This window comes from Leiobunum rupestre, chromosome 2 (genome assembly GCF_980474605.1).
Source record: "Leiobunum rupestre chromosome 2, qqLeiRupe1.1.hap1, whole genome shotgun sequence".
Lineage (NCBI taxonomy): Eukaryota > Metazoa > Arthropoda > Arachnida > Opiliones > Sclerosomatidae > Leiobunum > Leiobunum rupestre.
In genome coordinates, this window is record NC_143385.1 from 78,192,941 (window position 1) to 78,208,123 (window position 15,183).

General features: G+C 34.7%; 1 protein-coding gene across 1 annotated transcript; it reads right to left on the reverse strand.

The window, feature by feature from the left end:
* Positions 1-24: 24 nt before the first annotated feature.
* On the reverse strand, positions 25-13,077 carry LOC149959083 (LETM1 domain-containing protein 1). The gene is made up of 9 exons (XM_090166418.1): positions 12,998-13,077; positions 10,640-10,884; positions 4,831-4,943; positions 4,693-4,775; positions 4,132-4,318; positions 2,219-2,320; positions 2,019-2,162; positions 853-949; positions 25-209 (listed from the first exon to the last, which is right to left on the reverse strand). Exons 2-9 carry the CDS (start codon positions 10,866-10,868, stop codon positions 130-132), a joined length of 1,035 nt encoding a protein of 344 aa, XP_090022544.1. The 5' UTR covers positions 10,869-10,884; positions 12,998-13,077; the 3' UTR covers positions 25-129.
* Positions 13,078-15,183: the final 2,106 nt, after the last annotated feature.

Sequence of the window (15,183 nt, forward strand, 5' to 3'; positions counted from 1 at the left end):
CAAATGTAATACATTTAGCCTAAGTAATTTTAACAATTTAATTTAAAAATATGTACACAGCTTTCACAAGTACTATGATAATTTACTGGCAGATATGGGTTCTTGATATTTAAGTATAATCTTAAACATTCAATGTATCAAACCCCAGTTACTTGGTCGGTTGTAGGCCAGGAACAGAGGTAAGTGTAATAGTAATGATAAACTATTTCCTGAAAAGAAAAAAAAATGAAATAAAGTAATTTTCTTAGAAAATAATATAATATTCATATCTCTAATGTTTTGTTTTTCCAACATGTACATTGTGATTACAAGATTGTATTTTTACTTAGGGAAGAAGACTTTTAGCATTGCTTTCAATTCCCCCATGCTTAAAGAGAAAGCTCTTTCCCTATAACAAAATAAAATCATCCCATGTCTCATTAGTTCTCCAATGCCCACCAGTTATGTTCCCCCCCCCCCCTCATCCATGATAGCCTCAAATATAGTCATTCTTCCAAAGTATTCACAATCAAAAACTATCACTACGCCCCTTTGGTTCGCCATTTAAAGCTAGATAGGTAGCGGCTAAAGCAAACACTATTAGTTTTACCTCAGCGTTATTCATAATTTTACTTTATAAATAATGATACTTGCATTTTAATATAATTTTTGCATAATTTGCTTATATTTTGATAATTTTATTTAAGAAAAAATGTTTCTATGGCTTTTTAATTTGCCTGTAACAGATGCTAGACTCCTTTTGGTCGCAAATACTTAAGCTAAATTTGTATTTTAACTGAGATTGTTGAAAAAATTATTATTGACAATAGTACTGTTGGAATCACAAACAGTTGTACACAATTTTTCACTTACTGTCAAGTGTTTGCGAAACGTCAATCCACTGCTGTAGCCAGCCTTGTATTTCCTCTTTACTTTGTCCCAAGGGATTTAAACCTCTTAGAAAACATGCCTGAATCAATTTGCAAACAGTAAGTTCAGATTACATAGTCAAAATTAATTTGATTGCAATGTGGATTTAAGAGTAAAGAGGCCCTTGTTCACATTAATGCACGTATAAAAGACTGATGAAATACATAGGGAATGCGGAACTGATATTTTTGAGCAGATCTTTTGAAAGAATGTTCATTTTAGTAAATTGTAACTACAAGTAAATAAATTTATCATTTTTCATTAAACACATTTAGGACCAAGTAGTTTCTCACAGCAATCACTTTCCAAAAAGATATCACCCATTTTTTTTCAACAATTTCCCCTGAATAATCCTAAAAGGTATTACTTCACAATATAATAGCATTTTCCATGACTCCTCGAGCTTCAATGCAAATCCATTGCCGATGTAAATTAATCTCATTCTGATCAACAGATAAACGCTAAACGCTTTGAAAATTCGAGAGCTTTATATCCAAGTTGAAAAAAACTAGCTCTGAGATGTTAATCTGTCCAGATCAGTTTAAAACAATCTCAGAGCACTTATATTCTTTCTTAGTTGATTAATAGATGTGTTGTAGGAGCCACATTATAATTAACAAAATTCTAGGGTGAGACACCTGGCGACGAACTCTAGAACTAGAAGATTAAACAAAGATATGCTCACCATTTTTATGCAAATAGATATACATTGTCAGATATTATGATTTTGACTTATATATTAACAAAATGGAACACTTATTTATTGATTTGAGCGTGCAAATGGAACATGAAAAGGTGACTACATGAGAGCAGTCAAATGGAAAACGCTATAAGTTAAGTAACTCTACATTTCCATTTTCACTGTGTTTCCACAATCAGAATCTGACAACACTGCTAACTTTTTTGACCATCTGAGAATGTTTTTGACTAGCAACGCTGGATCCACACCAAAAATGCCAGTTGGTTGCTCTACTAGAATATTTTCCTAAACTGTTCGGTGACTTTTTCAATTATCGACTAATACTGTACAGTGAACATAGGTTGCTCTTCTGAAACCCCACTGTGTTATTTTATACTATGCTTTTGAAACACCTAAATATATTGCATACCTTTCGGAGTTCTTCAAGTGTCATGTCTTGTAATCCCTCTCTTAAAATTGCTAAATCCGTCTCTCTGACAATTCCTGCGTGTGACCAAAGGCGGTGTCTCTTCCCCCAATAAGTTCTTAAACCATGCATCTTACACAAACCTACCTAAGCAAAATAATTATTGTCTTTTAAAACTACCTATACCTACATGAATCACTTACCAAGTGCATTGAGGTTAAGGAATAAAGTGAATAAGGAGGATTTTCAAACAAAGGCTTCACTTGGATAATTTCTGAAACAGAAGGATGAGCACCACTTCCAATCTGAAATTAAACGTTCTTAAGGTATTAGGTTTAATGCTTGAAGCTTCTTAATCCCAAGTAATAACCAGTAAACCTCTGTATCAGTGACGTTGATACCAAGAAATGTATTTATGCTTAAAGAGATTGACTATGTTGAGACAGACATCATGGTCTAATTTTCTATAGTACAGGTAGGAGTACCGGTGCTAGAGAAAATTAGACCAATGTGTGCGTCAACAGCATCGGAAAATGTTCGTTTTAGGGAACCAATGAGATATTGGGGCCGATTAATTTTTTGGGGGGGAGGGAACTTACTCTTAAGAGTATTAGAGGAATTGGAAATGATGCTAGTCATTTCAATAACGTCATTCTCCCAAAATATAAATAACTACATAAAATACATTCCTAATCCCAAGAAAATATCCAACATTTACATCATACATAAGATTTATCCTACCCCAGTAGCTTTTGCTCAAAATTTGTGTAGGGTGTATTTCACCCTTCGAAACTGAATTACAAATTTTCAAAAAGATCCATCCAGGCATTTTTTAGATAAAGGTCCCTTACCAAAAAATAAGTTGGTTTTTAGTTGGTATTCACATTTAAGTTGATATTAAGTGGTCAGCATATTTCAGTAAACTAGTTAAGTTGGTAATAAGTGGTTTTTATTAAGTAACATTTTAAGTAAGTTTTAAGTTGGCTTTAAGTGGTCTTTAATAAGTAACATATTAAAGGAAAAGTCCAGGTTGGGTAAAACTTGGGTCTATTTGAAAGATCATGTTTAAATATACTCAAAAATATCAGTCGTAAAATTGTATCTTTTTTTAATGACGAGAAATTAATTTTTAAACTTAAAACCAACTTAAATAGTTCTTAGACCACTTATTTTTTGGTAAGGGGTGAAATTACCTCAGATTTTACATTTAACCTTGACCTATATTGTGACTCAGTGCATCTTCGAAACTGATGAAAAACATAAGGTTTATGTCAGATCAAGGCAAGGACATTGAAAAGATATGTTTACCTTTGTTATATTTAATATTAATCATACAGTATAACCTTTAATTTACTCTTCAAAAAACTATTTTAAATTTGATTTCTGTAAATCTGAATAAGTTATAAAAAATCTATCAAACTCAAAGTTAATTTTTAGTTTACGAGAATTTTTTTGTTAAATCCTTAAATTTATAAATTAAAAAAAATTAAATATTAAAAATTTCATAGATTTTTAGTTGAGGAATTCACAAATATGAAGGTAGAAAGCTTTCTTAGCCCTCAGACTACGTTTGGTACATAAACAATTTAAGTGGCTAAGCCATAATATTAGTTCCATATAGACATAAATATATTTAATGACCCAATATGTAAGCCCCTATTTGCCCAAATTAAACCTATGATATGGAACGCTTTTAATTTCCTACCTATTGATGTATCATTAAAATTTATCACCCTTAAGGGCTTCTGAGATAACTAATGCCCAAATTGATGGGCCGAGAATCGTAACTGAAAGAGATTTTCATACAGAACGTATCAAAATATATTTCAATGTGGAACTAAAAATGACTTGACTTGTTTTGCAATACAGCTATGTGGGGTGGCGGAGTGGTTAGCACTTTCGCCTCGCAGCAAGAGTAGCCAGTGGCACTTGGTTAGTGTATGGAGCTGTTGGCTCGCGTTGCATGAAGGGCTTGCCACCACCCTCCTATGCATTGTAACCCGGTCACCTGAATTAATGGCTTTAAAAGTCGCTTGATGACTTAAGCCTAGCTGATTATTATTATTATTAAGTGTTTCCAGAAACCGGGATTATTATCTCTCCAATGTTCACTTACTGTATAAAATATATTGGAACAAAGTTCCTTTATGTTGGAATCATCAACATTTTTAACTTTGGCTTGAATAATACGAAATATAGGGCGATAATGAAGAAGTTTTGCTTTCTGGACTTTCAAAGCAAAATCAAGCTTTTGCTGCAAACTCCAAAACTGAGATGACAGTAACTGCTTCGGAAAAGCATATCTGCAAAATTAAAAAAAAAAACAAAAATCGAGGTATCATTTACGAACAAAACATACTGGCACTGAATAAAATTTACCAGTCTGCAATATGCTTATTCTTAAAAAAATGCCACATTTATGTCTAAAAGAATAAATTAGGTTTGATGACAATTCGCTTTACACTTCAGTTGAGAAATATTGGAAAGTAATATGAGCTATGAAATTATAAACTGAAAGCAATTTTTAATTACATAGATTCATGCCATTTGAATCAGAATAGTCTCTTGTGGTATATATGACAGATTAAATTATTCAATTTAGGTTATTTATTAGCTGTTAGCTATTTCAGACTAGTAAATTTTCAAAAATACAAGTATCATTTGAGTCATATTTTACGCAAGAGGAAATATCACATAGTTGGCAAAAGGTAAGGCAGCAATGATTAACGTAGGAGAGACTTTCATCAGATCTTTTGGTACCTGAAAGAATACTGAAGTTGAATATTTACTGGTAATATTTATATTATAAAGTCACCTGAAAGTATATTTCCAGCTCTCTCCTTGTTAGATCTCTTACAGCTTTTCCATTCCTAAGTTCTTGTGAAATTATAATATAGTCTTTGGCATCACTATAAAGTTCTTTGGTACCTACAATGTAATTACTTATTTAGAATCTCAACTATATACTAAGCCATGACTACAAAGTTTTTATAAGGAATATACTGGGTGATAATTTGGTTTGGTGGGTTTAGGGACAGAGGAATAAATTTGCAGAGATGGAGAATATCATGATATTTTCAGCTATTTGGTTAATATTTTTTAATACTTTCAAAAAGTGGTTACACAAAGTATCACATTGCTCTTTGGTTGGTTGGAAGTTACAACCTCAAGAATGAAGGGTGACCCCAAAATTCCTCGTTAACGAGTAAAATTCTTATTTTCTTCGCTTAATTACATGTGTTTCCTCCCACATTAAATGGAAAATATCTGAAATTTTCACGAATATATCAATGATTTTTAGCAAACTGCTTTCAGTGATTTAAGACAAACTTGAAAGTATCCAAATATCACCTGATATATGTCGGATTTATATCAAGTGCCATCTCTGAAAAATTGGAAAAAATATTCACAAACACAAAATAATCTTTTGTGGCTGGGTTACCAAAAACGTGGACCCACTCACTCTTCTCAGTTTTTTGGTTACTAAAATTGAATTTTATTGGTTTTATATGCATTGCTGAAAAACTGTGTTCTCCCTACTAAATTGCTAATTTTCAATAAATATATTGAATATTTTGTCTGTAAATAGCACATCCATTTTTATGTACACCCAAAAGCAACATAAGACCCAAAAGTGTGGCAACTCTACCTTTGCACCATTTAAAATATTTACTGAGAGCTATAGTTTCACAATAGACTACATAGCCTACTAGTTGGAATAGTACTAGCAACCCGAGGGGCTGATCACTATCTGTAAGTGATATAGTAATCGCTTACAGATTAAGCACTACTTAAAGGTTGTACTCGCTATAATCAGTGTACATAATTTAAGGAAGTAGTTAGCCCCTTGTACCAACCTTTCATTAAGTCTATGGTCTGGCGCGATTTTCTAACTTCGATTTACTCGCCTGTAGACATACTTTCTAAAACGCCTCACTCAGCGGCACTGAAGTGGAGAAAATTTCAAATTTTGATGACATTTTAACCCCCTCTCTCTTTAAACATTATACCGTACTGACACATTTTTGGTACAGCCAAAATGGTCAGTTTCCAAGGAGGCTGAGGGTCAGAAAATGAGGATGGAGAAGGCCTAGATAGGATAGACAACTCCAATACCATTAATATTGGCTTTGTGAAAGAGGAAACCTATTTGCTAAGTTTTGATGGATACCTGAAAATTATGTAATTTAAAATTAAGCAAAGCGATTTACACTTAGTCACAACATTAAAGCAACGAAACAAGTCAAAAAAGTGACGGTATTAGGTATTCAATATAGTATTTAAATTGCAACAAAATGCAGAATCTGCTCAAATATTAAAAATTGGCTAATTTGACCGAAACAGACTGAAAACCACTAATTGGTATTTTAATGGTAAAAAGAGAAAAATAATTACCTATTAAATTTCTTTTTAAACGTATCTAAAAACTCGTTTAATTCAAGTGTATAAAACTGTGCTGGGGTATAAGTCCCCAACAACTACAGACATTTTAGCATTTCATAATAACATAATGCAAATATTTCGACAAGCAGTGTATTCATCTAGCTATTGTAACCCGAGGGTCTGACTAGTTAAAAGAAAGAAGAATTTTGTATCTGTAAGAAATACGAATAAAGAAAATCAAATTATTCAGTGTCTCCAATAATTAGTTTTTTGCTTTCCAAATTATACTACTTAAATTCTTATAAAAGATGTAAAGTATTTCTCTCAAACTTAAATACACGATGGACTCTATTATACATGTATTTGGCTTCAACAAGGTTTAAACGAAATTATGTACAGTGTATAATTTCTATAAAAAAACAATAGGTGTTTCTATAAAATACGGTAGGTCATGTATAAATGTTTTTTCTACGTCACTAGCTATAGTTATTGAAGATAGAGAGCACGTGCTTGAGTCGATAAAGATTTTGGAATTTAAGTAAACGTGCGAAACGAGCGCGCCAATATAGTACTAAGAAGCTTAAGCTTGTGAGGTAGAGAAACACATTTTATACTTTAATTTTTTTATTGTTAAATTTTATGGAAACACCTATTGGTTTGCATACATTCAAAATTTGGGTACTTTTTTGAAGAAAAGTTCAAGGCAGTGTGAAATAGTGGATTTTAAGAGAAAATTTCATTTAAAAAACTAATTACATTTCAGTTTTATCCTGAATATTACTTAGTTAACACCGAACAATGCTAGTATTAATATAGGTGGTATTCACACGACGTTTAGATAAGATGGCAGCCATGGTTCGTGACACTAGAATTCCGATATATATATATAAAACTTCTTATTTTCCAAAGAACAAATCAGACTAACCAGAATCTGACCATCCCTGTAGTAAAAAAATATTGGCCTTTTTGGCCAAATTATTCACTAAATTCACTTTTGTCCGGGCCACAATTTGTAATTATTTTCCACACTACTGACCACCTGGATTTTTCCACTTTGGAACACTGCAGAAGGGACAACTTGAACAAGGCTTTACTCAAATGTAAGCACCAAAATAACTGTTTGACAACCTTTAAAATAACATTAGACTTGCTGATTATTACTATTATAATTAGCAATAAAATTGGCAAAGTTCTATTTCAAAAGAGCCACTTGGAAATAAATTTCCCCAGGCACAACACCACTGATGAAAAATAAAAAAATGCAACTAACTTGGAACTTTCTTATTGGGGCACTAGATTATCTTTTTTCAGCTCTTTATTTGTTCCAGAGACCATACTCTTTTTCTTTGAGCTAGTCAGAACCTACGATATCTCCACATTAGAAAAAATTGGCATAAAGAACATATTTTAAGTTAGAGCAATTTATTTATTTATTTACACTTAGGTAGAATGATTATGTTGAGAGAAATTTTACTGTGTTGCCCAATTCACTTCATGGTCTGATAGTATGCTCCTACCCTTAAGAATCAACTAAATTGTCCCAGTTCTAATTGACCTTTTTTCTCCCTCACTCTTATGATGTGGAAAAAAAAATAACCACAGTACCCGAGGATCATGTCAACATAGTAATTCACCCAAAGTATAAATAAAAACATTCCTGATTCGAGATTATTCTCGAAAAAAAAAGAAAAATCTGCAACATAATTCTGAAGGACAGTAAATGCTAAGAGCAAGCATTTCCACAGCCTCAAAACGATACGGGTGAAGTGTAGTACAGCGGCCTCATCGAATTTGATATTAATTTTAGTTGCGCCTGATAGACCTTGTCACGTAGATGTCGAGGGTATTTTTTATTTTGGCCGCAAATGATTATTTAATTGTTTAACTTAATTTTTTTAATTTTAAAAATTTCTCATTTTCATTGAATTTTATATTAATTTTGGTTGCGCCTGATAGACATTGTCACGTAGATGTCGAGGGTAATTTTTATTTTGGCCGCAAATGATTATTTAATTGTTTAACTTAATTTTTTTAATTTTAAAAATTTCTCATTTTCATTGAATTTTATATTAATTTTGGTTGCGCCTGATAGACATTGTCACGTAGATGTCGAGGGTAATTTTTATTTTGGCCGCAAATGATTATTTAATTGTTTAACTTAATTTTTTTAATTTTAAAAATTTCTCATTTTCATTGAATTTTATATTAATTTTGGTTGCGCCTGATAGACCTTGTCACGTAGACGCCGAGAGTAATTTTTATTTTGGCCGCAAATGATTATTTAATTTTTTAATGTAATTTTAAATTTCTAATTTTTGGGCATTTGCACGTGTTTTGTTGTACTTATTTCCGTCGTGTGTTCGCCGGCAACACAGTTTCGGTGTCCTAATGAATTCCACGTGATATTCCCTTTTTGTATAAAATCAATTACAGTTTTTGTTCATTTTCTCGGTGTTTTCTATTATTGGGCCACTTTGTTTCTGGTTGAGATTAAGGCTTGGTACTGTCCTCTAGGTCGCGTTATAGATGGGCCATCGCTTTTTTTTAGTATGGGGTTGGGGAGGCGCTGCGCGCCCCCAGCGCTTGAGCGAAGCGAATGCGCGGCGCCGTCAGGCGCCAATACGGGGAGTTTAGTAACGTCTTTTACGTGTTTTGGAAGTAATTATCTTCGTCGGGTTGTCGCCTACACCACGGCTTGTTACTGTTTGTTTAGGTTTCCACTCTACTAACTTTTTAACATTAAGTTAATTAATTTAATTATCATTTTCGACCCAAAAACAAAAGTTTCGTAATCAACGCGTCAAGTGCTACATTCTCCGCCACCCAAAAATACAAAAACACGGTAATTTCCTACAATTAGTACATTTTTAACATTAAGTTAATTAATTTAATTATCATTTGCGGCCCAAAAAATTGTTTCGTAATCTACGCGTCACGCGTCAAGTGCTACATTCTCCGCCACCCAAAAATACAAAACCACGGTAATTCCCTAAAATTAGTACATTTTTAACATTAAGTTAATTAATTTAATTATCATTTGCGGCCCAAAAAAAATTAGTTTCGTAATCTACGCGTCAAGTGCTACATTCTCCGCCACCCAAAAATTCAAAAACACGGTAATTCCCTAAAATTAGTACATTTTTAACATTAAGTTAATTAATTTAATTATCATTTGCGGCCCAAAAAAAATTAGTTTCGTAATCTACGCGTCAAGTGCTACATTCTCCGCCACCCACAAATACAAAAACACGGTAATTCCCTAAAATTAGTACATTTTTAACATTAAGTTAATTAATTTAATTATCATTTGCGGCCCCAAAAAAAATTAGTTTCGTAATCTACGCGTCAAGTGCTACATTCTCCGCCACCCACAAATACAAAAACACGGTAATTCCCTAAAATTAGTACATTTTTAACATTAAGTTAATTAATTTAATTATCATTTGCGGCCCAAAAAAAAATTAGTTTCGTAATCTACGCGTCAAGTGCTACATTCTCCGCCACCCACAAATACAAAAACACGGTAATTCCCTAAAATTAGTACATTTTTAACATTAAGTTAATTAATTTAATTATCATTTGCGGCCCCAAAAAAAATTAGTTTCGTAATCTACGCGTCAAGTGCTACATTCTCCACCAAAAAAAAACACGAAATTACATGAGGCCGCTGTAGTGCAATTTTGCCAAAGATACCCCCATACAGGGTTTGAAATAAAAAACTTGTACCCAAAAGAACCTGTATTTTAAATATATGGTTCATAGATTTTACTAGAAATGTCTTAAATTTTAATAATATCGCGAGTCGAAAAACGTTATTTTTTGCAATGTTAACTTGTTCACCTAAATTTTAATAAAACCCAAAAAAAACAATTAAACTCGATGGGTCCGGGCTTTTTAAAACCCTGCCCCCATATGACAACTACCCAACTTTTTTTTAACATTAGTCACAAAAGTAAATTAAGGAAGTTCTGTCCTTATTAAAAATTTATTGTTGTATAATTTACTGCTCATACTCGCAGCTTTTTTTTACAGTAAATCACTTCCTTCTTCCCTTTTTTTGAACCAGAAATTGAAATTAAAATTATTTGAACTGAATCTAAAATTATTTTTAGAAAGTAAATGTCATACTTTTCAACCAAACTAAGTATTTTTAGGTCAGTTAATATATCTGTAACATAGCGTTGCAGTTTTAGCACTTTTCGTATTTAAAAAAAAATTAATAGGTAAAAATAGTATCGTACCAACAGAAAAAACCTGGTAAACTTTAAATGCTCTAGGAAATTTCTTTTCCAATATTGATTCATAGCTTCGGATGAAACCGAAGCATTTTTGAACAAGATACTCTTTAATTCCAACAAGTGGTTTCACATATCTACTTCCGGGGACAGTCTTCTTAGAATAGCATCTATGTGTAAAACCAATTTGCCTTCCACACGGTGGAAGTGATTTGAAAATAAATTCTGAAGTCATTTCAACGAAAAAACACCTGGAAATAACAGGATGGAATAAAATGAAACATCACCACATTTAATAGTAGTACCTAAACCTTCTGATGATATTTGAAATTTAACACTCAGTATTGGCATTTTAGTCAGAGATTATATAAATTAGATATAAAACAGCAGCCAGGAAAAAAATTTCAAAAGTAAGGACTACAATACCACTTCGGGATTAAAAACATTAGACTGATTTATATGAACACCCAAAGATCCTGAAATTAGGGATTGTATGGGGGAAAATGAACTTGGGGGTCTGCAGGGTCAGGGAAGAGCTACCCCTGAAAAAAAAAACAAGTTTGGGTCTGGGTTACGTAGTCATTAAAATTAGCATAATGTGTGAAAACCACTGGTTTTTGATATTGTACGTTGATAGGAATCAAAGGATACTTATAAATAATTAAAGAAAGAAAATGTTAAGAAACAAAAGGAATTATCCCCAAAAAAATTCAACCCAAAACCAAACCCCAACTTGGTTTTTCATATTCATTACTGGGGTCAGGGTCAGGGGAAAAAGTCGGGGATCTCCGGTTTTTAGGGGTCAGGGTCCCTGTACAAACTCTACCTGAAATGGAAGTTAATTTCATATTACATCTGAAAGTTATACACTCTTTTTCGCGCCTTTATTTTACCCCTCTTACTTGCCTCTCGATTGTTAATTGGCCATTGCCTCTGCCCTCAGCGGGGAGTCTAGCATCCACTCTTTGGGTATACGTAATGGAGGATGGGGCTGAAAGGGGGAAAACCAAACATGGACGCGCCAAGGAAAATACCGCGAAAGAGAGTGTATAGGGAGTTGGCACTCCATGTTATCTTCCCATAGACGCTTATACATTCAAAGGCAGCAAGCTGCCGTTTCCCTATATATAGAGTTTAAGTTGTCCTATACACCCCTGTTTTCATCACAAATTTTTGTAAGTCAAAGAGCAACTAGTAATACCATTATAACAGGTTAGAATAGGAGCTACTGAGGACAAGCTATTAGTTTATCTCTTTTTGAAGACAGACTTAATTAGCAAGCTGTGAAAAATCTTCTTTCTATCCCTCTATCGGGAAAAATAGGTGTATAAGCGACTGCGTAAGTGAAGGTATGACAAGGAGCAGTCATGATTAAAAAGTACGAAGATTTAAATGATGTTTTTCCAAACACCGCTGCTACATGTGATACCTTCGCAGAGAGAGAGTAAAGCTTTTTTTTGTCAGGAAAGGGATCAGAAGAAGTGTGTTTGATGTTATGGGGTTGCCTGTATTTATTAGTCCAAGTGTTAATGGAGAAAAATACCAGCTAAAAGGCTTTTAATCTCAAATTTCCAAATAAGTATCTTCAGAAAAGAAGTTATTTTTATAATGTATGAGTGACCTTCATAAATCGGACCAATAATTTTTTTAAATGCGCACAAGGTTTATAAAGCCTTTAAATAAAGTTGAAACATAAAGTAGTGTCATCTCTTAACTGCTGAGATTGGTTTACACTTGGATTAACCACTTTCATTAAGGCATTTTAGGTCATCACTAAAAGGGAGCAGGGTGTGCAAAGACATGTTGGCCCCTGGGAAAATTATGCCACTGTTGGCCCTTCTAACAGATATTTCAAAGGGAGGGTTGCTGGTGAAGAGCAAGAGATGGGCCTCTAACATGCCAGGCCCCCTAAACAGCTTGATGGTGGGCCCTTATCCACCAGGAACCAAGGATTTTTCCACCCTCCAACAGCATGGAAGTAAAAGTCGAAGGGGGAGATGGCATTTCAAATGAAAAGTTGGTGCGAGCTTTCTTGACTTTAAAAAAGCTTGCACCAATCTATCTAACTAGGTAACAGTAGGGTTCTGCTGTAAACTATGAGAGATGCAGAAAGATTGTAGTGCTATATCCAATATCATCCAGTAATACTGGGTGAAAATATGCATACTGGCGCAGTATGCATATTTTTAATCCAAGGTTTGCAGTTAGTTGTTATTTAGATTTTTTTAAACATAAGCTTTGCATAACCAATTTAAATAGAAGGAAAACTTCCATTTTGTTAAGAACCTACTAAAATGAAAAACTACTGGTAAAAAAGTTAACGTATCCAAAATAAACCAGAAAATAATTAACTTTAGTACTTACCAGTCCCGTAGATTAATAGGTCTTAATTCTATTTGCAACTAGCGGCGAGTTTCGTCTACCTATCAGAAAATAGAGCAGACGCCTTTTAATTTTCGATTTTTAAACAGGGCTGCCAGCCTGCCATGCGTTTTGTTTTTTTCTTGTTATAGACATAAGGATATTTGTTTTTGTAGTCAGCCAAACTAGCCCTTCCGGCTTTTTTGTCATCGTCCTATGGTGTCGCGGACTTGGTGCACGAACTCCTTCCAACCTCTATTGCCGAGTCTCCTGACTTAATTCTCCGCGACGCCTTGTCTCAATGGGAGCTCCTCGCAGATGCCTGCTTACCTTCTTCCGATCTTCGAAAGTACCAACGAGTTTGGGTGGTGCCCTGGTAGACAAATCCGTCGCATCCCTGTCTGACCTAGCCACTAGCGCACTAGGCAACGGGGTCTCGATCGAGAAACGGTTTGAAAGAATTTTTGGATTGCCTCCAAAATTCGTCTGTTGCTGACGTCACCCAGATGAGATCCCATTGATTTTCAATAGGATCTCATCTCAGTGACGTCACGATGTTCGTTAGCAACGAAGTTACCAACCTTAGCCCTTAGCAACCACAGCGTATCGAGGCAACCTTTTATAGCCTAAAATTTACTAACCTTGGGCTCTAGGGAGTTCGGGTGTTGGTTGAACGCCCTACCTTCTCCATCTCTCGGCACTCACTTAGACGACGACTCATTTCGCATAGCCATCGGTCTTCGCCTTGCTGCTCGCATCTGCGTGGAGAACACTTGCACCTGTGGAACCCAGGTCGATTCCCTGGGTACACACGGGTTGAGTTGCAAGAAAAGTTCGGGTCGTCTATCGCGTCACGGAGCCGTCAACGACATCTTGAAACGTGCCCTCGTGTCCGGCGGTGTCCCTTCCAAACTGGAGCCGCCGGGTTTATCACGCGATGATGGAAAACGTCCAGGCGGCCTGTCCCTTGTCCCGTGGTCCGGCGGAAAGTCCCTCGTGTGGAACTTTACCTGCACCGATCCCTTGGCACCATCCTATTTGGCTTCCTCTTCCTCAGCCCCTCTCTGGGTAGCTACCCAAGCTGAAATAAAGAAGAATGCTAAATACGCCGGCCTTGCAAACCGTTACATGTTCAAAGCTGTGGCCATCGAAACCTTAGGCTCTTTCGGGCGGGAAGGTTTGACCCTTATCCACTCAATCGGCCGGAGAATTCGAGAGGTATCTGGAGAGCCTCGTTCCGCCGAGTACCTCCTGCAGCGGATCGCAATCGCCATCCAAAGAGGAAATGCGGCCTCGGTACTGAACATGTTTCCGCCGGTTCCTCATTAGTCGACTCCCTTTCGACCTTACCTCATTATTTTTTTTATTATTAAAGGGATTGTTTCCAGAAAAAAAATTATTTTAATAGTTACTGACTAGTGGGCTAGTGGGGGTAAAAGGGGGGTATAAAAACAAGAAGGACAGCCAACATTTAGCTTTAAAATAAATCATCCTCCAAGGAAATCGCCAAGAAGAAATATTTCAGAGAGCCAGTACCCGCAAGAGTATTGTTTATATAGTGCTTGTTGAAATAATGGAAACTTTTCACCTGTAAACAGAACGTCGTGTTTTTGCTGCCTTAAAGGTTAAATATTTCCATTATTTTTACAAGTACTATATAAATAGTGACTTGGAGATCCTGGCTCTCGAAACATTACTTCTTGCCGATTTCCTTGGAGGATGATTTATTGAAGCGTCTATTCCAACTAGAATCTTAGACGATAATTTTGGCAAAAGCAACGAAATATTTTCGTAACAAAACCTTGAATTTATACATAATACACACAAATTCCTGCAAATCCAAAATAATAAAATATGAACACCTTTCAGCGTGGCCAGACGTACCATAATTATAATACAATTCAATCATTCTAGCTAGAAATTTGGAACATACGATAATTTCACCAGTGTGCCATTTGCAATAATTTTAACTGTCCGTACAATATTTTCCATTATTCTGTGAGATTTATATGGGACATATTACCATATTGTCAATAATTTTTGAGCCCACTATCATTTTGCACTCATGTTCAGCGCAAAAAGATTATTTAGTCAGCTTTCTTTAAATTAAATCTAGAAGTCGACAAAAGAAATTTTCGGTGGTTTGATCTTTAAAATTTTATTCTAATTTTTAAAAACTTGCCAAACTC